This window comes from Fulmarus glacialis, unplaced genomic scaffold (assembly GCF_000690835.1).
Source record: "Fulmarus glacialis isolate BGI_N327 unplaced genomic scaffold, ASM69083v1 scaffold10298, whole genome shotgun sequence".
Classification (NCBI taxonomy): Eukaryota; Metazoa; Chordata; class Aves; order Procellariiformes; family Procellariidae; genus Fulmarus; species Fulmarus glacialis.
This window is the reverse complement of record NW_009228935.1, coordinates 14,362-40,955: the sequence shown is the minus strand read 5'-3', so window position 1 is coordinate 40,955 and position 26,594 is coordinate 14,362. Positions and strand designations below refer to the sequence as shown.

General features: G+C 43.1%; 1 protein-coding gene across 1 annotated transcript; it reads right to left on the bottom strand.

Annotated features, from left to right (window-relative positions):
* Positions 1-1,400: 1,400 nt before the first annotated feature.
* On the bottom strand, positions 1,401-26,594 carry DNAJC6 (DnaJ (Hsp40) homolog, subfamily C, member 6). The gene is made up of 18 exons (XM_009583660.1): positions 26,449-26,594; positions 25,503-25,552; positions 25,248-25,396; positions 21,518-21,640; positions 19,251-19,384; positions 17,899-18,093; positions 17,373-17,490; positions 15,678-15,757; positions 15,304-15,497; positions 15,121-15,201; positions 13,810-14,256; positions 11,302-11,436; positions 9,869-9,937; positions 8,990-9,115; positions 7,194-7,454; positions 6,674-6,819; positions 4,553-4,729; positions 1,401-3,661 (listed from the first exon to the last, which is right to left on the bottom strand). The coding sequence occupies exons 1-18, from the start codon at positions 26,580-26,582 to the stop codon at positions 3,560-3,562; spliced, it is 2,721 nt and encodes a 906-aa protein (XP_009581955.1). The 5' UTR covers positions 26,583-26,594; the 3' UTR covers positions 1,401-3,559.

Genomic DNA, 26,594 nt, shown 5'->3' with positions numbered 1-26,594 from the left:
AAAGAGCCCCCACCCATCAGTCACTGCCATTTTGTGGGCTGCTTTTTAAAACCTATGTTTTCACCCCAAAAACCAGGCCCAGCTGCCTGCTGGTTTCATATGATGCCTTCTCAGGACCGTCCACCCTTGACAGGGCCCTGCGCTTCTGCTAATCTGCACCAAGAAGGGCATAGCTTTTTTTTTTTAGAGCAGCGTTTTTCAAGCCTTAGATTTTTGGAACCCCATTTTTGCCCCAAGAACAGCCTTTCTGAGGGAGATTTTGCACAGCCCTTTGGATATACCTCCCGAGGGAGGTTTTCTTTAGATATCTCCCATCTCTGCCTCCCAGCTCTTCTTCTTGTTTCATATCTTCTCTGATACAGGTTTTTCCCCAATTTCATTATTAATTTTAAATAACTTAGAGCCAAGAAGGCTGCCTAATTAAAACAGCAGGCTTCAGTAGCTAAATACTTCAAGTGAAAATTTTGTTAGGTGCTACATTTGCTCTCTTGCTTGGCTGTGGGTCTCTGAAGCGTAGTAGCATAAGATTAGGAAGTGACAAATTATTCCCAAAATGTCTTAATTTCAGAAAAGCACCTGAAATGCCAATCTGTGGATTACTGCATGGCATTAGTGACCACTTTAAGAGGCAATATTGATACTGGCCGAGGCACACCACCCGGATCGCGTGAGCTGGTGTATGACGTTAACCTTGTGGTCTGGTGACAATTTGTGAGCAGCAACCGAGCTCAGCATTTCTGGGCTTATTTCGAGGCATGCAAACAGAAAATGATATGGAGATCCTTTCACTGTACCCTCCCATACTGTAAATCCTTTGGCTGTCATCAACAAGCAAAAAACCCATAGGAGTTTTAATACAAGCTTACATCTTGGTACAGCTGCTGCTAATGTAAACAGCTTTGTACCTGCAATAAATATAAATACACACACCTAACTCAACTTGTCTACACAATCAAAAGGTAGAAGCAAGTTAAATTACCATCTTCTGTTTCAGCTGGGTTGAAGGGTTTTTCTCTTAAGCTGCATCTTTTCCCATTGCAAATGTTGTCTAACTTGAGCCCTTACTGTTCTGACAATCTGCTTGCAGGAATGGGAACTGACTTCTTCGTGTATCTTGTTTGCTCCTGAGGAAATAAAAGCTCTAGGGGAAAAAAAGTATTTGTCTCTAGAGCAAGTAATTTATGGCTACCTTTAAGTGTACCACACAGGTCCCACCCAACCCTGCACTAGAGCAACAGAGGTGTTAGTCATACATGTAAGACATCGTAGACAAAAGAAGTTTCCATTTAACATACATGGATTCATTGTTGTTTATCCAGCATTTGCAGAGAAATTACTCTGAACTGTGTTTAAAGCAAGAAGGTAGAGTTTTTTCCCCACAAGCACAAAAGATACCTGAATATGTTAATTTGAGCTTTTTAATGTATATACAAATGTTTTAGACCAGTCACAATTTCATTGAGTATATACTGTATTTACAAAAATTACAATAATTTAGTCAAACAGTAAACCTGAACATTGATAACCTCTGTCATTACCAGATATGACAAGAAAAATTTTTTTTTTAGTTAACTATTTTGATATACATACATCCTAATACTTTCATGCATCCATAAAAACATCAGGGATGAAAGTAATCAAAGCTTAAGTGGGATAGGGTTTCTTTTGGTAGATAAAGTTTAATGATGGATTTGTATTTTGTGGCGTATGAGTATCCAGAGTTATGTGCCATGACAAACTTGATACAAAGCTAATGTAGTTGTCATTATTTAAAAAGTACATTATAGTAATGAGATCCTTTTTATTATATAGGCATAGGTCACAATATCTACAAATGTGAATGAGAAACAATAAACCAACAAATCACAGGAACATGATTCACATTCCAGTTATCTCTTTAAATAAGACAAGCACATACTGGATCAAAACATTAATAAATAACATCCAGTTTGTTACTATTATCTTAAGGTCTTTTATATAAAAGGAGACCTATGTGTTGGTTTCACATTTCCAATTAATGGTAGTAAATAATGGACCAATACAACAAAAGGATGACTTTTATACAGAAAGCAATGTACTTTGACACACTGTCTTTGCAGTAGAAGTTTTGCCACTTGAAAACGTAAGTGCAACAACAAGTGGATTGTCTTTAAAAACCACCAGCTTTAAAGACTCGCATCGGATGGCAACCTGTTCCTTAAGCAGTAAATACAAATGATTTCCTGCCCATCTTCTGAATATACCTGCCCTTTCAAAGCTCAAATACAGATACAACATGTTGGTAAATAAACTGCTAGCTTTAATTATTCTACAAAAGGAGAACGCCAGAATTTGGGGTGAAGAACGTAACTTGTTTAACTAGGAAAGAGGCTTCAGCTTTAGCATCAGAGATATTTCCTTGTGATATTATTGCTTTGGTCCAACATAAACTTTTAAGATAATCAATTTGCACTGCATTTACGTCAAAAATCAGACCTGGTCCGCAGATGTCTACATGACAGCTTGTACACCATGGTCTGAAAAGTGAAGTTGCAACAGGTTGCATCCTGCCAAGAGCCTTTGCCAAGTGCTCTGGAGCTGATAAAGGCATAGAGGTGACACAAGTGGGCTGGAAAAAGTCTTCTGAATCCTCAGGAGGGGAAATGTTACCTATGGACTGGGAAGTTTCTAAAACTTCGCAACAGAGTTTTAGTTTGTTGATATTTCTTTTGTTTGATGGTTTCAAGCTATTGATGAGAACTTCATGGGAAATGCAGTACATGCTCATTCCTCACTTTTACAAATGTGGATTCACCCTTCCCCCCAATTCCCTATTCCCTTAGAACTGCTGTTTAACAAACTAACGAGGTGCTGTTTAACATCAATTACTTGTTGTTTGCTTTAAAAGACACTTGCTCCATAATGCTGAGGAATTTCTTCTGCACATTTCACTGCTGGACTGTGAGGTGAAGTACAGTATTAATGCGTAAAGCAGCAGTCAGCTGCCACACTGATCTAACCCAGGATTCAGCTTTGTCTCTATTCAGGCATACTATACTATATGAGCAATTAAGCAGCAAATGGTGACTGTTAGAAGTGTGCCTAAACCACATCGGAGCACTTAAATTTGATAAAGTTTGATCCAAACCTAGGAAGAAAGTACATCGAAGTTTGGGCTTCACCACCAGTTATCGAACTCAACTGGAGGTTGCCATATCACATATCACAAAAAAAAGTAGCAAATTCACCAGCTACACTGTGTCAGAGACAGAACAATTCCATCTTTTCCCAGAATGTGTTCTCTCTAGCCCCACTTGAATCCAAAGAAAAATATAAAAGTTACAAGAAACTGTAACCCCGTGGCTCTCATAGGGCAAGCCAGGTGGCTAGAGTTCCTCTGAGCTCAGGATTCTTGATACAAATATAAGGAAACCTTTCTCTTGTTCTTCATGATAAGTATTAGGCTCTTAGTTTTCCAAAACTTCTGAATTTCCAGCCAGAGTTTGGTTGATCTGTGACATTTGTGACAAGAGACTATATAAGCACTAGCACAGGTCTGTAGTGGAGACTGAGAAAGTACCTAATACAAAGGTTTTTGTCCTTGGTTTTCAAATTCTGACCAGGCATCATTTAGCTCCATAAATATCATCTTTGCATATTGTTCATATGGCTGCCCAGTAGCCTGGAATAAAAACAGAAAGAGGGATATGACATCTACAGACTACAAAAAGTTGACATTTGAGCAGCTAGATTCTCAAGTAGTTATCGTTCACTTTCCACGAATGGTTTTCCCTTATTCTTTGACAAGAATAAGCTACTGTTGAGGGCTGCTTACCTTGTTTCTAGCTTAAGAACTTCTTGGCTCTTCAGCTCTTCTGCTCCTCAGAGCTGATAACCCCCCAAAGTGTGATAAAGCACTGCAGTCCCAAGGGCAAAGAATTTTAACCTAGGCTTTGCAAGAGGCATTTTACCTGCACTGAAGGGACAGTCCTGACACAGTTTCTTGATAAAAGCAATATTCCTGCAAGCCTCTGGGCAGCCCACATCTTCTCAAGCCTTGCCCATTGCCCTGAAACTCTCAGGAGTTTCCATTTCCTTAAAAGTGGAAGCCTCATCACCATAGGGTTTCCCAGATGGCGTCATTACACTCCAGTTGGCAAGTGTAAGCAGCAAGACCACAAGCCGCAAGTTGGATAATCAGATAACCCGATTCTTCCATTTTAGAAGTTTGATTTTAAGACCCTTGTCCTTTCATATGCTTTTATCACACCCTGGTCTCCTTTAGCAGGCACAATATTCTGGATTGTTGTTCATCACCTGTATGGCTTAGAGTCAAAGCGAGGGCGTCAAAAGCTGAAGATCTGAATCTTTGTTGCTTGGAGCAGCGTGTACCAAGCACAGTCTTGGGGCTGGGAGTGGTTAGAATTCTTACCTTTCAGAAACTGGCAAAAATCTTGAACTACTACTTTCTACAAAGCTGTTTGCACCAATAAATTAAGCAATCACATTCAACACTTTATAATTAAGAGAATAATGACAATTTCTGAACAATGTGAAACTAGGAAAACCTTACCTTGTCAGGATGAACGACGAGCACTGCCCGCCGGTAGACCTTCTTCACTTGCTCTGGCGTTACCAGATCTGCCATACTAACAGGTTTCCACTTGGTCTCCCCTGCCCATAAGACTGTATGCATTGTAGACAGCAGGGCTCTTATATTTCTCTCCTTCCCTTCAATCCATTCCAGGACCTGGAGAGAAGAATGCGAGTCTCAACTTATGCCTTACATTAGATACTCCAGTAGGAAAAAGTTTCTTCATTTGATTAGCAATGATTCCAAGGAGCATCTCACATTTCTTTCCAAGCTTTAGAAAACCTTTGGAAGATATTTGTCAGTCTCTACTTTGTCATTAATTTTTATGTCACTGCTTGAAAGTTAAGACACACCTTGAGCAACATCCCTGCTAAAAATACTGAGTTGGTAATGCTTATGAACAGTCATTAGATGGAATAGTCAAAAGATAAATGAAATGTTTAACTGTGTGGCTCTTTAGCAAGCTTAATTGCATACCTAAAGTAAGCTTGACTAGAAGTCTGCTGTGAATGTGTATCTTTTGTGCATGTCTAGAGTTAAGTCTTCCAAAGACTCATGTTGAAGGTTGGCTTCAGTACAAATCCTTTTAAGCTCTAAAGTCAGAAGTCTCAATTCTCTCCATGTGCCTATTTGCTACCTGCAATCCATCAGTCAAATAAAGCAATAGGTAGTCCACTTTCCTAGATGATGTAGTCCCCCTTAGTGGTTGCCATCTTAGCCCAGGGCTGGGGAAGGGGAAGAAGAAAGGGAAGTAAACATGAAAACCAAAGCGTAAATAGATTTAACAATTCCAGACTGAAGTGACTCAATGAAATAAAGTGCATCAGAGCAAAGGGAATTGTATTGGGAAGGGAGAATCAGCTGGGTGCTTCAGTGATTCGGCAGCTTGTTGGGGGGAAAATGTTGCACGCATTAAGTAGTACCACATGAATCGCTGAAGTCGTATAGCTTATGAATTGGGAAAACCACTGCCCACTTGATGGCCTGACAGCTGTCCGGCTTGGTTACAAGTGCCTGACGTTCATGTTCAGCATGGTTGCTGGCACACACTTTCCAAAGGTTAAAACCGTTCCACAAGGCTAAAAAAAAAAATTCAAAAAGATTCACTCATTCTGTTTTCTAGAAGTTTGCTTGGCTTTTGCTTGGGCTTTTCCTCTCAGTTCTGTATCCTTCTGTAATTATAATTCGTGGTTTCATATTTCAAATGTAGAGCGGGACAGACTGAATTTCCTTCCCTTCATAATAGATTTGTAGTTTGGCAATTTATTGAGGAGAGATGAAAGAATTCCAAAGCAGGCAAGATTAATGAGACACGGGATTAGTTCAATTAGCTGTGCCTGCTAATCAGGGCTGGAGTGATGTGGAAGACCAGCAGCCCTGACAGTAACATTGAGCAAGCCACAGTCTGGTTTAGGTAACCTTGAGTTTTAAATCTATTCCAAAGGATGTTCACATCTCCAGGGAAGACATGAGAATTTATTATATGAACAAACAGCAGAAAGTTCTCACTTTCTGCCCCAAGGCAATCTCATCATGGGGAGAACATCTCTCATTTCACCAAAACCTGGGTTTGGCAGAAGGACTGGCAGAGATGGTCACTGCTTTTTTACCTGGTTTATTTTGTAAGAAGCTATTTCAGAACAGAGTTTTTACGAACTTACCACTTTTTCTAAGTGGTATCTTTCATTCTGATGAGATAGTGGAGATTCTTCCAGATATTCCCCAACACCTGCAGTTTATGACTTTGTCTTTCTGGTCACGCTAGCTTACTGCTGTCTGGGATGCAGCGAAACAGCAGTTTATGATGCTATCAAGTTTAGACACCTACTTTGTGGAAAGCAAGCATGAGAGATAGCACGTGGTCCTTGGGATCCAGCAACGCTGTGGAGGATGCGCACTAGAATAAGTGCTAAAACAGGAGGGTAGCTTCTGACACTAAACTATCTGAAAGATTTGCTCAGCTGCCTCTCACATGCAGGAAGGCTGGTGGCTTACTGCCCTCTCCACCTTTCAGGGGCAGCGTTTCAAGCAACCTCCAGCATGATGAGAACAAAAGACATGTTGAATGATTATAGGAGCGTAAATAAGAATATTGCTTACTTTTAGTTTCTCAGGGTCCATCTCCTTAGCCATTTCTTCTTTTCTCATCTCGGCTATTGTTTTGGGGCCCTTCTTGTCCTTGTGAGCATTAAAACCTTGACCAGATAATAGATCTTCAAAATCTGCAGACACTTTTGGTTTTGAATCTTGAAAAACAAAAAGATTTGAAGTTGTTATCACAATACAGGTTTATTTAACAATGCTTTTCTACCCGAGCCACCCCCCACACTTATCACTATAACAATCTCCCAGTGCTAATGAGCGTACAGGTTCTCACAGAAGAGGTGTAGGCTAATGCTACTTTCGAATTACTATTATTAAAGCCCATTTGGAATCCAGGATTTCCTAAATACTAGCATGCTTTAGAGTCTAGGACAGGACAACTAGTGTTGAACTTCATAATATAATCAAATGATCAGCATGACTTACTTGTTTAGACCCTAACCTGTTAAGGTGTTTGAGCATTAAAGCAATATTAGAAGGAGCCAACCTTTTGGATGCTGAACTCTGAAAAGCTTACCAACGTTAGCCGGTCCTTTTCCACGTTCGTTTTGTGCTCCCGGCATTGCTGAGAAACTCACGTTGTAATTGGGCTTGTTCTGGGGGGAGGCATGAGGCATGCTTGGCTGGCCTTTGGGTTGTGCCTGCTGCCAGCCATAGCCAGCTCCTTGCTGCCAACCACTGCCGCCCATGGGCTGGGGAGAGGGTTTCTGCGGCGAGGGGGGGAATCCTCCACCCATGCCTGTCGGCGTGGTCGGTTTACTGGCAAACGAAGGGCCACCTGCAGAGTATGGGGAAAGGAGTGACGGTGGGCATTAGCAAACAGGATACTGACTTGCCTTCCAAAAAGGGAACCTAAACAAAATCCCCCAGGCAGCTGGCTTCTATTTTCAGCTCTGCCACAAACTTCTTTTTGCAACATCAAGCAAAGCCCTTCAACTTCCCTGTCATTGCTCTGTTAGCTGCTTAAAAGACAGCACCCGCCTTTCAAGATTGCACAGGAATGGGAGTAGCGGCTTGATGGGGAAATGCGGGAGAAGCTACGTGCAGCTAACTGGGAGCCACAGCTGCTGCGTGTTATGATGGCAACCCTAAGTCGACATATGTTGAAATAGTATCTCCTTATGCTGTGCTGATGTAACACTACCCCGCAGAGTTGTGTTTCAGCACCTTATTACTTTAGGGGATGCTCCTCTGGCTTAGTTTGTGGTGGGAGGTACGCAGTGTTAATGATTTTTTATTTGAGACTAACGTCCACACTCAACTTTGAGCTCTGAAACATGTCATGGAAACTGGATCAAGTGCTTTTGACTTAGTAATGAACAACAAAAATGTGGTTAAATATCCTGTGGGTGCCAAGTCATTTGTTTTTAAACTCCATAACTTTGCTACAGAATACATGTTTTAAAAGCACCTCGATGGCTCTGACATGGGTTTTGGCATACTTTTTATTTTGCTCCTGCAGAGCAGCTAGTGATCCAGCAGAGGGAACTGGGAAACCTAATTCCAGAACCATGCTGGTACTGACGCAAAGGAGAAAACAAACATCAGATAAAACCACAATGGCTTGCAAAGAACTGAGGGCAGTGACAAAGGGAAGAAAAATCTATTTACCAGAGTCAGAGAAGCCAGACATGCTGGGGTTTAAGGAAAACTTAAATAATTTGTCAGAACTGCCTTTTTAACACCAGGATTGAAGGTTTGCTGATCATTTTCTAAGATAAAACTAGGAGAAAATGCTCGTCTAAGCAGTCAAGCAAACAGTCCTTTGTAGCCAGGTGCAAATGAAAATGGGTTCAGACTCCACCTTTAGGTAGTACTGCAAATTAGAGGCAGATTAGTGAGGTTCCACAGGTTTCCTCACGAAGGACAAAAATGAGTCAAGTCCAGAAGGAAACAATTCCTCAAGGACCTCAGAAGCTTTGGAGAGCCAAAGTCTCCTCCCAGGCACTGCTCCAAGGTCTGTAGCAACAGTTCTCCAGTCGGAGTTAAACACAGAGCATCCTTAGCCAGAGACTGTTTAGATTTAGGAGATAGAGGTTACGCTTTGCAATCCATATAGCCTACCAAGGTCCCAACAAGTTGCTAGCAGGTTTTTTTGACAGAGGATCAGCAAAAACACAGATTTGTGAGAACTTACAGAGAATCAGGCAGGAGGAAAAACTTGAAAGCAGCACTGGCCTGCAGGCAGGCTGAAAGGACCCATTGAGCTCTCTCTCACATACCAGGCTGTTCATCCCATTCCTCTAAAACAGAGCAAGCTGGTAATTGTTTGTTGGTTTGGTTTTTTAAATAAGGGATGCAAACCTGCTAAACTTGCTCCAAGAGTCCCCAGATCAGCAAATGGATCCAGTGTTTGGGGTTTAGGCTGGTGAGTGGGAGTGCTATGGAGGGATCCTGTAGGACTGGTGGCAGCTGACTTACTTCCCACACCTAGGCCACCTTAGAGGGAAAAAAAAAAAAAAGAAAAGAAAAAAAAAAGAAAAAAACTCAGTTTTTATCAGTATTTTACATGCTCTTACCCAGTGCTCAGTCACGTGTTAGAAGACTGCTGTTAAAATTAAGTGTACTACTGTCAGGTTCCTAAGCAGTCTCAACTCAGCGTTGGCCCAGACTAGTTGCACACCCACTCGCAATTAGGCTCAGCAACAGGAATGTTCCCTAGACTGTCTGGAGTGACACAATAATTATGACAAATGGATGTATTTTAAGAACTAGAAGCCTTCAGGAAGCAACTTTTGGTAGGACATACATACTCTCCCAAGATTAGAAAGAATCATGTTATTATGTAGTGGCATCCCAGGAACACATAGCACTTCCCAGGTCCTTCTCTTGGCTCTACACTGGAATGAAACACAACTATGCACATCCTCACTGAGCACCTGTCCTGTTTCAGGCCCTGGTTTCTTGATGAAGAAAACCCAGATTTTTGAACAGAAGGAGTTTGGTGGTCTCTAGCCAGATCCTTGCTTGGGTGACTGGGAGACCAGGACAAGAGGCAGTATACCTGCTGTCATTGAGATGAGGCTAACTAAAATCCTGATTGAAGTTTTGTTGCATTAGGCAAAGTGCTAAGCAGCAGGAAGAGGGAACCTGTTCTCTGCACTCACTGGTAGCATCTTGCATCTGCCTCTCCACTCTCAGGGCTCCTTAAGGGTTTTTTTGTTAAGTATCCTGAATTTTTATGATACATACCTGGTTTGTTGGACCAGTCCCAACCACCGGAAACATCTGGTTGTATGGAAACCGTTGGTGTGCTAGAAGCTAAGCAGAATGATTACATATAAATATCTCAAACTAATAGAGCAAAACCAACATAATCCAGTGTCTAGGAAGAGTAGGGGACAAGCAGCAGGAGAGACAGTATTGTGTCCACCTACCATTTACTAATTAGAAGTGAACTTCTCCCCCACGATGGGTATTACAAATTTAACGTTTATTTCTGATCTCATACTATACAGAGGTAAGTGGGGGAGGATGCAGATTTACAGTGTTCATTTTATGGTGGCTTTGGTCAGGGGCTTTATATACTTATTTATAAAAGCCTTACTACCAGAATAACATGTGGGGTTTAGTGTTTCTGAATACATCTCAACCCAAGGAAATATGCTACATGCAAAGGGCAAGGATGGAGAAAACAAATACAGCGAAACAGCCCACACAGATGTAAACCAGAAAGAACACACACAGTCCTTCCTTTAACCCTGTATCAAATAAAGCCTGTACATCTATGCAGTTCACCCCGCCAGCAGTTCATTATCCGTAGACACTAGCACTGTAATTTAATACCTCATCATGCTGGGATACCATTTAAATTCCTCTCATTAGTGCAGCCAGCTCCAAGTGTGACCCAGCCATCTTATTCACAGAGTTAATATCCAATACCCGAGTTTGGCAAAGCAAGGATGTGAGCAGTGCCAGCAGCACACTAGTTCCCTCCTTTGTCATTTTGGCTTTCCAGCGAGACTGTTGCACCCAAGGGACATGTGTTAGATGATCAGACACAAACTAATTCGTATCTGAATGTGTTTCAGAGAAGGTTACAACATTAAGTTTTGGCACAGGGGGAGAAGGGGACAACTAAAGGACATTTCAAACAAAGCAAGAGAAGAAAAAAGTCCAATAAAGAAGAAAAAAAAAATCCTTCTCTTCAAATAAGAGTCAAATTCAACTGTGAATTTGGCCAGGATGACTATCAGATCTAAAGAAAGCAGATGCCTGTAACTAAATTCACCAAAGGACGTGTGTTTTCTCTAGCAGGCTTAATACGCCATGCTCTATTTAGCTCAATTAATGGTAGTTTGCTTCAAACGAGACCTCATAACCACAGGAATACCCAGGCAGACATTCTTTGTGGTCTCTTTTTTCACGTATACAAAGAGCTTATTAATTAAGTATAAGACTTGAGCAAAACAAGTCTCATTCTACCACACTTCAATTATGAATATGCTTTAAGTCTAGAGACAAAAAGCTCTTTCCTGTTTCATGGGGTTTCTGTGGTTTAGAGTCATTTTATGGTAAGCATCAGTTTGTACTTAATGGCTCCATCACTATTTAAAAGCAGCATTTCATGTTTACTTAAATACACTAGAAGAGCCTCACTTTCTTACCCATGTGAAAGGGATCGCTGTGCACAGTTGGTGAAGGACTTCTTGTTGCTTGAAGGAAAGGATCACCAGGGACAGTTGATGAACCAAGAAAGGAACCCAGGAGGTCTGGACCAGTTTGCTTAGGGCTACTTCCAAATGGATCAAAGGCAGTCGCTGTAAAAACATATTTGAGAAAACTAAATCATTAACTTGTCCAGTGAACACGCTTCAGGGAAAAGACACCGACGCGTGGAGAAGAAAACCTAATGCCTGCAGATACCAAATAGGAGACAGCATGCAACTGCGAGAGAGCTACTGGAAAATATCAGTACCCTAGCCAAATGCTAGGGGACATAGAGAGCCACGTGACTTGGTCATGGCAACACATTTGTTGATCCCATCTGTCTTTTCCAAAGAAAGGAGCTGAATTCAGGAGCAGTCGAAGCAAGTATTTAGATACTTAGACACTTCAGATGAAGTTTCAACTTGCACGTACTGCCAATACATAAACGGATGGTGAGGGACAGCCTGGAGCTTGGAGTTAGCACCCTGGTGCAATTCCCACTTCATCTCAAGAGCTGAACGCAGTCCAAGATGATTTTAGGCTGTCAAAGGTTATACATGCCGAGGGTAAAAGGAGCATCTTTTAGAAATAGCTGGTATCTTTCCTACATAGCATCACTTGTTACAAAAATCCAGTTCAATCTCAAACTCCATTTTTGATCAATTTGTTTAGCTTACTGTCTTTCATGTAAAAAACCCAACAAGCCCAACCAACAAAAGAAACCCCTGGGAAGTCACTCAAATTCTTACTTGCCAACAATTTTAAGGTAAAGAGCGTCTTGAACAGAGATGCAATATATACTACTGTAAGAAAGATACAATCCTGAAACACTATACATTGTGTTAATGATGCTACTCCTTATTTATGTTACTCATTGCTTAGGACACTTAATAAATTACTAGTATTCATTTATCTCCCAAGCTCTTATTCTTGTTTTCCTGGCCTGGGACAATTCAGCTGTGTGATACCTTTCGTCTCCCTTTCAAGCACTAATCTGGCCTCTGCAAAGCAGCATCGTACAACTCCTGTTGTTACGCTGCTCGACAACAATATCCAGAAATCTTTTCCTGACACTGCTGCTGCACCTCTGCCCTGCGAGGTGCATGTCTGTACAACCTTCCCACCCCCAGGCAAAAGCTCTCAGACCGAGCACACAACAGCCACAGCAAGATGAACCTTCTCCATATACAAGTGGCCTACTTTCTTGCACTGAAACTTGTATTCTTCTCCCCTCTCCTGCTTCCAGTCCTCAGACTCATCTTCCCTCCCTTTGCAAGTCTCGGTACAAGGAGATTATAACTGCTCCTGTCCCTTTCGCTTTGAAAAACGCCAAAGGCAAATCTGGTGTTTAAGTGTACTGGCAGACAAACCTCCCCAAGCCCGCAGGTTTTTTTTATTCTGGCTGAGAAAGGAGGACTCAAGAAGAGTCTTCAGAAATTGGCTGCATGGCCGTCCTGCGGTAGGTGCTACTGGTGTCAGCCCCAGCATCACCCAAGCCTGCGCCCCCTTAATAAAATGAAAAAATACCATTTCTGTACAAGAAAGCTGGCAGGTGTTGCAAACGCTTTAAGTTATTAGTTGCTGAGAAAAAGTTAAGTGGGCATACTGTGCTCTTTGAATCAGGTACACATTGACAACGTCAGCTCTTAAACCGTAACATAAAGGATTAGGCCAAACCAAACACGCGGAGGCCGTGCAGCTCAGAGCGGCGCAGAGACCTGCTGTCAGATCGGGCCGCTTGTTTGCATTTTGCCTTTGGCAAAACTGACCATCTATTCCAGAGGCCCGCAGTGAATCCGAGCAACTTGGATTGGGCTCTTCGCCTGTTCACTTACAAGTAATTACGACTTGCTCTCCTCTGTTCACTTAACCCTCCAAAAGATCCCTCTTTCTAATATCTGTTCAACCACTCCTTCTGCCAGCCTGACCTCAGTCTGGCTTTGAAGAAACAAAAGATCTTCTCGTGTTGCCTATCTTCATCAGTGGAAAGGCCAGAGACAGCAGAACTGTGTAGCCGTATTTCATAGTCCAGGACCAGCATCAAAGCTCCAAACCTCCTCAAGTTAAAAAAGAAGTTCAATTCAAACTGCTATGGGCCTACCCAAAAACCCAAGAGGCTTTTTTTTTTTTTTTTAAATTAATACTTATTCTCCTCATATGCGTTATTGGACACATAGTAAGAGCAAAACTGATGATCTCTAGTGGCTGTCAGCGTAAGGAGCCAGCCAAACACTTGGGTGAGCTCCAGTAGAGACTTTAGGGAACAAGCTAGATAATCTGGTTTGTGTTCTTGACTGTGAAGATGCACCAAATCCTGTCTCAGAGTAGGGGAGCTGGCTGGCCTCTTGGGATCCCTCTTAGCTCTTAATCTTCATGAAATGAGTGTACCCAAGAGGAATCCAACAGCCCAAAGCCGATCACCCAGGTGGGTTTCTCAAAGCGTGTGCCCCACCAAGTCACGCACTAGGCATAGCCACTATTACCTTCTCCTACCCTTGGGGACGGGGATGGGGATGCCGAAGCTGCAGAACGCCGAGGAGTTGACTGCACAGATCCAGGTCCCCCCACATGGAAGACCTCCTCAGCAGCAGGCTGTCCACTTTGACTCTGGGAACTTGGCCCGCCAACCCCAAACAAATCATTCAGCAAGTCTGAGTTAGAGGGGGCAGCAGTGGGCTGCGAGGGAAAACTCTTGCTCATAGGGCTGCCATCCAGGCCCAGCAGGTCCACGTCTTCAGGCGGAGGGGGTGCCGGAGGCTCTTGCTGCTTTTTGCTGTGTTTTGGTGTCCCGTGAGGCTTGTCACCGCTGGCATTACTGTGCTGACTGGAAAGGGACAAGAGTTCGTCATCTGACTGTTCGCTTTCCTCATGCACCAACGCTGCTCGATCCTCTGAGGTGGGGTGAGAGCTACTTTTGTCAGATTTCTGATCTAAATGATGATTAAAAATAAAATTAGGTAGCTGTTAGTTTTGTCATCACAAAGGTCCCATAAAAGTCAGCTTACATGCAGAACAAAAGGCTACTGAGAAAACCACAGCAGCATTTTGCTGGAATTTAAAATAAGAGTCCTTGGCAAAGATTAACTTAAAAGTCTTTGCTGGTCTGTATTGTAAGGAGCTTTCATTTGCTTTATTGATCAGGAAACACAGACAGAGGTTAATTGACTCTCCTCAAGCCTGAAGAGCCAGCAAGTGTAAGGTCTACGGATGCAAACTGAACAGGTTTCTGGGTCAGGACCAAGCATCCAGGATGATCTCCAGCCACGCCTCAAAATCCAGGCAAAACAAGGCTCATTGAAAAGGAGTAAGGACATAAACCACCCTCCTCGCTGTGCCCACGAGGATCTCTTACGCTACATGGTGCTGGTGCCAGAGGAGGAACGCTGCATTCGGCAGCGCCACGAGATTTTCAAGGTGTTCAACACTATTAAATGGCCTCTCAGACAAACACTCTCAGTGCTACGCTCTCATAGCACTACATATAAAGTGCAACATTAGGAAAAAACAGCTTAAATTTGGTTTTAGCATCGAGGAGGCCTAGGTCGAAGCTTTACACTAGCATGCTGTCAATAACTGTCATATACAGCACAAGCAGTGTTTGAAGGGGATGTTGTAGGAAATTAATTCCCACTCCGTTGCAACATAAGGGTGTGACCAGCAATGCACTGTGATCTAATGGGAAAGACATGTTACAATCAGATCCCTCAGCCTGGCTCTGTGCTCCAGGGAGGCGGGGGGGAAAGCTGTTTATCTTCTTCGAAGCAGATTTTGCTTTGAAGACCAAGTCTGCATACCTTGCCAGCTGAGAGATGAGAAGAATGCACTCTGTCCAACATTTCTTATGTTATCCTGGGGTGAATCTGTAGGACCTTTACCTGCAGCACAGAGCACCAAATAAATAAATAAAATCAAGCAAAACAAAGTTCAGCATGTAGGTAAGCATGTAAATTAAGGGAGCAAACCTGTGCAGCTCTTACCTGCCAAAGCAAGAGTGTCCTGATGCTCCTGATGAGAAGAGAAGAGAATAGTAGGATTGATGTCTTTTGTCGTGAAGTTCTCCCATGGGGGAGTTAATTCGGTTTGTCTATCAGTAGATTGTATTTCTATCTCCAGCATGACATGAAAAAGCTGAGGATACTTGTCTGGAGAGTCACAGGCATCCAGTTCAGGCCTAAATGGGGACAAGAGCTGTTCAGTTCAAAAGGAAAGGATATTTCTGCAAAGCTATACAAAGTCTTTCAATATATGCATGCACACAGACTTTTCACATTTCATCTGTGAATATTCTCCTTCAGCCTTCATAAGGCTTTTATGCTTCAGGTTTGATTAATGTTCAGCTTAAAATACTCACTTGGTGAATTTTAGTGTGGTTGTTCCCAGGGCTATGAATCCAGTATGAAATTGAATTTGGAATATTTGTGTGTTGGTCATCTGAAAAAACACAGAGCACCAGACTGAACAAGTGCTTAAATTCATTAAATTAAAACATGTGTTTATAGCACATGCAGACAGTTAGTTAAGTCTACCTTACGACCAGTTACTATATAGACTAATTATAACTGCTGTATAAGCTAATTCATTCCGCTTGTTCTACAGAAAGCAGCGCTTTTCCTTCTCAAACCCAAATATTTCCATCTGCCTTAAATTCTGCTGCTGCTGCCTCCACACAGCAGAGTGCCTTCACAGTGCTCAAGAATATGTCTTCATCCTCTGCTTGTCCTCATTTCTGGGGTCTACTTGACATTTTAGCTCTTAGATGAAACCGCTGTTTCCACTGAATACATTGGAGCAACAGGTTTGTACCCCAGGAAAATATAAGACCATTTCATTTGCAGTAGAGGCTTCAGTAAAGTGTCACCTATACAGCAAACAGCACCAATAACAAACTAAGAAAAGAAAAACGTTCATTGGTCACTCTGCAACTTGAATACTAAGGTTTCGAACGTATCATCAGGAAAATTATCAACATCTCAGATTAAAGTATCAGTGGGTAAAGTGACTGTTCGAGAACCACAGCCACCACACAGCTAATTGTGGGAGCCCGGGAGCTGTTCTGCCTGACCAGCCATGCAGCACCCATCTGCAGGGAGCAAATGAGGTGGTACTCAAAGCAGGTGGGGACAAAACTTGGTTCTTCCCTCACTTTTTGTGCTTTAAGTCACTACAATTTAAACAGGTTATTTCACTGAGTGAGCCAAACAACCCTCATCACTACAAAGGTTAATGGAGCAACTTGGTGTATGACAACTACTGATTCAGTTTTTGCAGATCCAGGTTTTCTAGTCTGAACAGACTGCATTTCCAAATTCCTCTTCTGCAATTACACGAGCCAGAGAACAGCATTTTAAAGTCTGTCTCAAAGCCTAGAACAACACGGACCAATACATATTTTCAGCACTGCTCCTATGTTTCGGGAAGGAGACATCAGGGTGTGCTCACTCCAGCACCCCTCTATTCTCCCTCCCCAGTTTCCACTGTCTCCCATTTCTTTGACCTGCTAGTATTACGAGGCTTTTTGGCTATGAAGAGGGTGGCTCTCTGACCAGCCTGCGGCTTAAATGGTCTTTCCTATCCCCATGACTGACCAATCCACACAAATTGCCTTTTTGCCCTGATGACCAAAACAGGTGACGGCTGCTCTAGAGCAAGCAAAACAGACACCATGCAGGAGCGATGGCTCAGTAAGTCATTCTAATTTGAGCAGAAGAAAATCTTCTTCCATCTTCTTAGAGTGCGTAGGTAGAGGCTTTGGCTGTGATTTGCCCTGAGCTGGTTACTGATGGACGGTTTCTGTCTTCTACATCAGCTGGAAGGATCCTACACCCTATCACTAGACACCATCTCCATAAGGAGATACCAGAGGCATCACGGACTTCTCCATAGGCAGTTGTTTTCACTTGGCACTGCTCAAATTTGTATTATGTCTACTGTCAAGCAAGGAAACTTTCCTCACAAGAGCCATGTGCATTCTTAGACCCCATATTTAGCCATCTCTTAGTTAGCTACGTTGCCTCTATCATGCAAGAGAAGTTAAACAAACTCCTACTTTTGCTTGAAGGCGTCCCCCAATGGTTGATCTCATATGGTAAACAGAAACAACAACATCTCCATGGACAGTGGCTCCCAGTGGAATTAGGACTTTCCCTTCTTGCACACGGTATTCTCTTTGAGGGGAAGAGAAGGAAATCCACAGTTAAGCTCCCTTCCACAATGCCATTACCACCCATCAACAGTGTTAACATAAAAGCTATCATCTCGTTCAGGCCAAGCAAACAGAAGGTGCATTCAGCGCTCTGCTTAACGTTAGGCTTAGTTGGAACAGAAACATTTCAGAGGGGAAACCAACACAGCCCTGAACTATCTCTATGAAGGTTTCCCACCGCATGACAACTTCAGACTCACCCTGGCAGTTTATTTCAACACTAAGCACCAACTTACAATTAATATATGCACTCCTTCATCGATCAGGCAGTCTGGCAATGACTGCAGCACAGATATTAGACACATTATAGCAAAACGAAAGCCTCCTTGCATTAAGCTCCTAAGGATGGTAGCAGATCACAGCAACTCACTTCATTCTTTCATACTCCTGGGAAGTGGTAAGGATTCTGGTTTCTCCGCTCAGAATGTCACAGAAGGGCCGGCACCCATTTCGTTGCTTGTTGAAACAGGGGACTGGACTGAGGGTGACTGACTTGATAGTAAGTGGTTTGCAGTGAGGAATGACGGGCTTGTCTGCTATTAGATCACAAATGTATCCTATATATCTGCAGACAGAGAAAGCCATTACTGAAATCTCCATCCCAGGTGACCAATTTTCATTCTGTACTTGAAGTCAGCCTTGAAATCCAGTGAAAGGGTGATTCTTTCACAGTTCCAGGACTGGAGTTTCCATGTACTCCAGCATCCTCGCAGCTGGCACAAAATCCGCGCTTCTATTTCTGTTTAATTACAAGAACTGGAGCTCAAGACGAAGGAAGTTGGCCTTTAGCTTTGAGCTGAAGATTATTTCTCCTCACCTTTTAGGAGAGAAGGTGCTGAGCAATGGTTTTTCTGGTTTACCAGTAGAAGTTTGCCTTCTATTTCACATGCACATAGCAGATGAACTACTTTGTTAGTCGCGTACTAAAGGATCATTATTATTATATACGTAACACTATCTCTTTGGTTTGCTCTGACAGGCAGTCTGCTTAATGGAAATTGTAAAAAAGACAATTTTACAGTGTAAACTCCTGTAAGGATGAAGCTGACACAGGGAGAGGGATTCACCCAGGCCCTGTTAATTACAGGTTCGTCAGCTTTCCTAACTATTGAGCAAAGCTATTGCAATATTTGATTTTGTTCCTCCATTACTGTTGTTATATCAATGCGGGTAAAATGGAAGGGGCCATAAACATCAGTTAAGCCCTGTCAAAGCTCAGTGCCACGGCTAATGCATGAGTATTGCTCATGCTGCAATGGGAATTCTGGAGTTTTCAGTTTGTCGCCTCCTGCCAGCGCCTTCAGGTTGGTCTGGGTGGAGAGACTGGGGCATGCAGCATATACGCCCTTCAGGTCACATGCATTATTTTATAAAATAATAGAATAATTCAGGTTGGAAGAGAGCTCTGAAGATCATCTGGTACAGCTCTCTGCTCAGAGCAGGACCAACTTCAAAGCTCTATCTCAGAGCTGGATTATGCTGCTGGGGGTGATACCCAGCCAAGGATCTCCAAGGACAGAGATCCCACAGCCGCTCTGGACAACCGGTTCCAGTGCCTGATCACTACTTTACCACTTATTTCTGGGGAACAAAGTGAAATCTGAATGCCTACCTCAGCCTAGGGGCTGGGAACACATTGCGAAAACCCACAACGGGTACTCGGGCAGTTCTTAGTGTGAGCAATATAGCTCGCTTGCATAGCGTTTAGCCAGCATACTCTACCTCCTGTGAGATGGCCAGAGCACAATTCCAGGTCTCTTTGTGTTCAGCAACTGCATAGCAGGGCCTGGATTAGAGAAGAGGTGACAGAAACAGAACATCGCACTGACCAGAACGGCTGAGGCTGCACGGCCATCCTGTTAAGGAAAGGGGCAGGGGGAGAAAAACGTGTAAGTGTCAGAGACAGCCTTTACATTTCAGCAGAACACTCTCCACTCTTCCTTAAATCACATCAAATAATTTCTCCAGAAAGACTAGGATTAAGACTGCATGATGAGGAGGAATTTCCAGCGCTGTGTCATTTGTTTAATACCTAGGACTTCAGTGAGCGGCACTGGCCTGGATCAAAGCTAAGATAATATCCAGTAAGCGGTCAAAGCTGAGGATGGGTTAGACTTGTTTTGAAAGCCCAGAAGTACATTGTGTCTACAAATGTTGGTGTTTCATGGCTGCTCCCAAGCTGTAATATTATAATTATTTCAAACATAGGCCTGGAACTGACCGCAGGGGTCAGAGTACACCCGTCCCACAGCTGCAGGCCGTTGTCTAATAGAAATTTAACCTAGAAGAGTTCACAAACAAACAGAAAAAATCCAGCCCAAGGCTTCCTCACCCAAACAGCTCCAGAGCCCTTAACCTACATATTGCTCCTGAACAAGTCTACATTTTATTGAGGGTGATAATGAAGGGAAGCGTGCTCGCTGAGTCAGACTGATACGAAAAGACCAAAAATACAGAAAGAGCAGGAGAGAATCAAAGTATCCCCAGTACCCTGGGTCCTTGCTATACCCAAGAACATATGAGGTAACGAGCCATAGGGACCATACCCCAGCTCTGGTGAGCCAAACAAAAAGAAAAAGCCCTTCCACCAGCTTCCACCAAAATCCTGCTTAGTTCTGGCTGCACGTTCAGCGACGGGCACGAGAGCCCGCTCGGTAAGTGCAGAAGATCCCAGAAGTCAAGGTTCATTTACAGGGAAGGAGTGGGAAACCTACTGCCCCATCAGGCAGGCAGTCACCCTCAAAATCTGAAACACAAGGGAAAAGTTATACAGGCTCCTTGCAATTACTTATTTCAGGCACCTTTTAGGCCCTCCAGCCATACTGTAGGATTTACCATACCAGAGCTGACCCAGACCCCGGTAACCTGCTGAGCCTGAGCACGTGCTCGAGGTTAACAGGCTGTTTGCTTTTTTAAGGTTTAGCTCCTGTCAGTTCCTCTGAAAAGATCTCTCAGGTTCATACAAACTACGTGGGCTTCTGCAGACACCTTAGAAAGTGTTAAAAAGGACTCCCGGTCCTTTACAGCTTTATTCAGATATTCATTGCTCAAAAGACTGTAAAGGAATTTGATTCTTGAGCTAGACTTCCAGGACTGGAGGCATCAAGTGCATCGTCATCTCTGTTTGAATGAAATTTATATCCCGTAGCCGCTGGCTGTGCTACGCAAGGCAGAAACGCCAGGCTCATGTAAGGTCTATGCAGTTTGGGATCAGCCATTTCCCCCGTTCTTTCCAGTTAATGCTGATCTGGGCTGACAGCCTCCCAGATTTAATCCAGGCTCCAGGAGCAAACCAGAACTCTCCTTTTGGGCATTACTGTCAATATTAAAGGTTGTATGGGGTAAGTTACAAGTTAGTCACACAGAATCACACCACTCTCAGGCATCCTGTCTACACCTTGCCCAGTAGCGAGCAGCCCTGACGGGGGATTTAGCAGCTGTGGTGCACAAAGAGGAGCAGAAGGCAACTGGAATTCTTCAGCCAGGCCTGGCAGGCAGTGACCGCAAGAGACACTAAATCTCAGTTTCACAGTTCGGCAGAATTCCCAACTATATGTTTTCTCCCCAACGTCTATCAGTAACCTTTAGTCTACAGGCTGCATTTTGTCCTGTGACTACTTACAATAAAATGCAAAGCCATACCAGGCTGACAATCCTTACGGTCAGTTCTCGGGTGAAGTTCAAACCTTTTTACTACTTTTCAGCTCTAGTAGTTCACTGCTAGAACAATTGTGACCTCTCTTGCTTTGCATTCCCGCTTCTCGTTCAGTGTTCGGTCTTCCAGCTTAGCTACGTAGCTGCACATGACAGATGATGTCCCTTTCCACGGGGGTCCATTTTATTACATTTCTTTTTCTTTTAGAAATTATCACCATCCTCGTATGCAGACTGTAGCCGTGCAAAGTGCAATATGACTTATGCCTCATAGGTTGTCGTGGTTTAACCAGGACATAGGTCTAAAAAATGTGGTTACTTTCTGGTGTACTTACCATGCAGTGGATGACACACACGTTTTTGGGGTTCTGCTGTAGCCAGTTGTGCATGTTCTTACAGACGGCGTAGAGGTTGTGCAGACTGGGGGCTTGTCGTACTGGCCAGCTACATTCAGATACCTGCAGGAATCGCACAGTGAACAAAAGGCAGCTTCGTAAAAGCGTTAAGCAATGCATGCTTTTACAAATGCTTTCTGCCAAGAAACGTACTTCTTTTTTACAACCTAGAGTTATGTACCTGAAACCTACTCCATCGCTTCTCATGCATAATTCTGCTCTGTGACTTTCACGAATTACGAGGAGACAAACAAAAAAGAACTCTCAATTAAATAACATAAAATTGATGTATTGTCACTCACTATACATTTTAAAAAATTTACATTCCAAGTCAGATTATCTTGAGTGGTCCTTCAAAACATTCCAGTCTCGCAGCAGCGCACTGATTTCTGCTATGCCTAAAGCCTTTGTACAACTTGTCCCTAAAAACTACGGCTCTGATTTTCAAAGGACACTGAGCATCTGTTGTTCTCAGACATTTTGTGTCATGGGATTTTCAAGCCCTATTTGACAGATATTAGACTGATGAAAGGGAAACTTCTGTTTTAAAAAAAAAAAAATCATATCTGAGTAAGTATGGTTAAGATATGAGCCAGAAAAATGAATGACTTCTTAGAGCTGAAAAACCACAAATCCTGAAGTATGTCTGGTTACTATTCATTGATGTACTAGTTCTGAGTCACAACACTTATCTCAAGGACAGTCCTTGCAGTCTCAAACAGCCCATCATATAGACTTCCACGGACATCTCTGTTTCATCTGGTTTTAATTGAAATATCTTTTTTAAAAGGCATTTCTGGCTAGCAGAAATTTAAAGGAGAAACGTTATGAGGCTTGTTCTCAGGCAAAGAATTGGTTCTCTCTCTCAGCTGACATTTGGATCCTGCTTAACGAGAACAGGGGGCAGGAAGGAGATGGTTCGCCCAGATGTTCTTAAATAGCCATATGATTTCCATAGGCAGTGAACGACCATTCCCCATTTATCCTCTCTACAGCATTACCCTCATCCCCCGTCTTCTCCTGTCGCGAGAGCTGTAGTTTATTTCACTCCCTCTGTTGCACACAGTTGATTTTCCCTTGCCTGTTCCTTTTCTGTGCCTTTTCAGGAAGGGCTGAGGGGGCACAGCCCCCCCAAAGGTTCACTACGCAGTAACCCCCAGCGCAGGAACAGCCAGCGTTTGCTTTCTGTTCCACGGACCTGACGGTGCAGGCACTGCTGCAGCTATGGGACCATCGTAAAATGCGGATCACAGAGTGATCAGAAACATTTATTCAATTCTTTAATAAAGCCAGAGTACTAATGCCATAAGTGATTATATTATTTTGTATTATCAATTATTTTATATTATCATGCCAATTTTTTTATTATTTTATATCAAGCAAACGTCTTCTCCTCCCAACCCCAACTACTTTGGCAGCAGGCTTCTGGAGGCACAAGACCCAGTTTAGACCACTAAAACACAATTCAGATTCCAAGTGGCTGTTAAAATTAATATGACCAGCGACCCTTTCACTGATGATTTTCTGAACAGACCTCATGACAACACACTGTCAAGCATCTGGAAAAGCCATTATCACTTATCAAATAAATAACATACATTTCCCAACAGTCCATAATTATATATTTACTTTGCCTATAATTACGCATCTGCCTGCTGGTTCACAATTAGGAAATTAAATACGCGCTATGTAATATTTCATTTATTTCAAACATAACCTCACCACCACCACCACTCATGAAAGACAACGTTACAGAAAAGTAACAGGAATTCTTCTAGAGCTTTGGAAATAAGCAGCCAGCGCTTGTTTTACTTTAGCAGTAGGGCAGCAACAGCCAAGAATGTGACCCGTCAGTGACTTTGAAGTTCGGTTTTGTTGTTTAACGCTATATTTGAGTTACATGTTTTCAAACTGCTCACACTTCCCCGAGCAGCCGTGAGCTCTCCTCTCCTGCCAGGGAGGCGAGGCAGGGAGGACAACCGAGCACAACCAGACTTTAGCAGGTTTTAGTGTTCATGGTCCCCTCTTCTCCTCAATAGACCGGGCACTTGGGGCTTCATGCCCCGCACAGCCACGTCAGGGCAGGAAAATGGCCCAGCGGGACATGAACTGTCATCTCTCTCCCATGCCACTACACAGCAAAGTGACCTACTTTGATCTTAGGAAAAAAAAGTTTTAAAGAAGATAGGAAGTAAAAAGCCTTTCACTTCAAAGAACAAGTATGCGTCTCAAAACTTCAGCTCATCTGGCATCCTCATCCAGAAAATAATGTGATTTCACCTCCTTGATAGCCCATTAGTATTTTTTTCCAATATATATGAAGTTCAACCTCATACTTATAATTGTTTCATGTTTCATCCGATCTCACGTATTGTGTTGTGCACATTTCATTTGCCTGAAAAGTACTTGGAGTCAGTATTTCCTCGTCCCATAACCTGGAAGTACACTATTGTATTAAAAGACGCATCATTGTCTTCCTGTGTGTGTCAAGGCAACAGCTTACAAAGCACCTACTCATGCTTCCAGAGTGACATACAAAGTCATCTGTTAAGCTGTTGGGTAGGGTAGGAGGTAAAGCACAGGGGATGGAGGAGTTACGACGAGGTCAAGCAATATACCGACAGATGCTTAATGCTGGGCTTGCAAAAGCAGATCTGTCTTTCTCCTCCCACCAACACCAAGAGTGATGCACCAGAACCAAGTGAGACTGAAGATTCAGAGCCCTTGGTATCTTTTATCTAGTCTTTCCCGTTCATTTACGCATATTTGAAGTCATGGCTGGTTACTGATCGCCACTGAGAAATTTGCTTCAAGTGTGAGTGAGTGATTTCTGGTAATCAGAGCAATTGCTGAAGATAGATTCAGCTATACCTCAAATTAAAATGAAATTAGGCTTATGCAACATGAGATTCGCTTACCCTGACCGAGGGTTAAGCCTGGCAACTGTTGAAGGCAACAAAAAATGAGAAATTTAAAAAAAAAAAAAAATCATCACTCCCTTGTGGGAGAGAGAAAGAACAGGAAGTTTTCTGAAAGATTAGATCAAATCTTGTATTTCAACAGCAGTATTTCATAGAGGTTGCCTCTAAAAGCCATTAATGAACCAGAGCCTTGCAATGCTCCCATACGCTGTTCTGGTTTTAGAGAAGGAAACTGGGGCAGAGAGTGGAGGTGGGTTTTTAAAGTCACACGCTAGTGGAAGAGCCAAAATGCCCCTTAGATCCAGTTTCCAGTCCTGTGCTTTGCCTGCTAAGGGCTCCTGCTTGATCAAAGCACAACTGAAGGATTGTTCAACATGAAAATAATTTACCTTCTTTTATTGGTAATTTCTTTCAAAGCGCTTTTGTTTTACTCCTTATTTCTCTGCAGCAGCTTCCAACAGCTATGTAGGAGCCAAGAGCAGCACAGGCTCAGCTTAGTGCAATGCCACTTACTCTCACAGGCTCCTAACACAAGCATGATGCCCTCAACTTCCCAGGTCTTCAATCCCCGTGGTCCCAGGCATCAACTAAAACCCAGAAACCACCACAGCAGCTTAGAAACATCGATAATTCCTTTTTCATCTTCTTACATTCTGCCACGCTTGGGATAGACAGAAACAGGACCTGGTGCCCCGTTTCCCAAGAAGTTTCCCCCCCCTGCTCTCGTTGACCTCTCGGAAGACACTCACCCGGTTGTGAAACTTGGCACTGCGATAATACTTGGGTGACAAATTGAAGACCGTGTAGTGGTCAGGATGTCTGGAATCCAAAAACGTCCGTACATCTTCAATGTGATTCCTGAATCCCAGTTCAACGCCTTCAGCCGGAAAAGACATCACTAGAAACGTAAGAAGGAGCCAGGCTGAGCGTGCACCATAACATGTTTATGGACTTCTGAACCCTGGGATACAACAAGTTTTATTTAGCTGATAAGCAGTACTTACCTATGATTCTTGAGGTAATGTATGAAATATCTAGCTCCCCCTTGGTGTAACTAAAAGAAGACAAAGTAGGAGACAGACATTATGCACACGTTTACGGAAGACAGCACATTAGAAGAACCAGAAGAGTGTTTTCCCACAAAGATCTGCTTATGACGCAAGGAAAGAATGATCTTAAAACTGATTCTTTGTACTTTATCGTTGTACCCTAAGAAGAGGTGCAAATAGCTTCCCGCAGACAGTGACCCAGCCTTCCCTTCTACATACGCAATTAACTGGATGCAGAAGCTTGCAAAAAAGGTCCCTTTTCCCTTTTGTCATTAATTTTCAGTGCCAGTTTTCAGGAGAAATCTCTAGTAATTTGCCACTTTGCAGATCCCTCAAAGCCTCTGAGGTCTTGCATGCATTAAGTTTCTTTAATTTATCGTAGCCTCCTATCCCGCAGAGGCAGGCAGAGTGCCAAGCACGGGGACAACCCCAGCAGAGGTAACCAAAGCAAAGTTCTTCCTTCAGCTCAAAAGGTGGCTTTAGAGAAGGGAACAGTTACATCAGCAAGAATAGTCTCCTTGCACAGCAAAGGGAAGGCATACAACATGAGCCAATTTTCAGTGACAAAATATTCAAGTGGTGGCTGCGTAGAAGGACCCCACAGGGGTCAATGAAGGAATCGGAGACCAAGTACTCCACTTGCACTGGGGGGGGGCTTTTCCAGATTTCAGGATGTTGATGCTCACTTACTATGAAGCTTAGATGTTTTACTTGGGTTCTCCCGCTTCCTTGAGGCCAAATACCAATTATGAGACAGAATCAAAGAAATGACTTGTGATTTCCACCTCCTTCCTTCATTAGGTTAGCTGGAAGTTGGCTGTGCTAGTTAAGACGGCAGCTCAGACCGGCACTTTGCAGCTAGTAGTTTTACCTGCATTAGGCAGCTTCAGCTGTACTGTACCTGGCAACAGATTGCATGACCTTTGAAGATGTATCTTTCAGGGTATCCTTCAGGTTATCCTTCAAATTGCTGAAGAGTCTCCCTGCTCCTCCTTTCACCATATCTAGCAAGCCTCCCCCATAGCTGGACTCCATGTCTGGTGATGA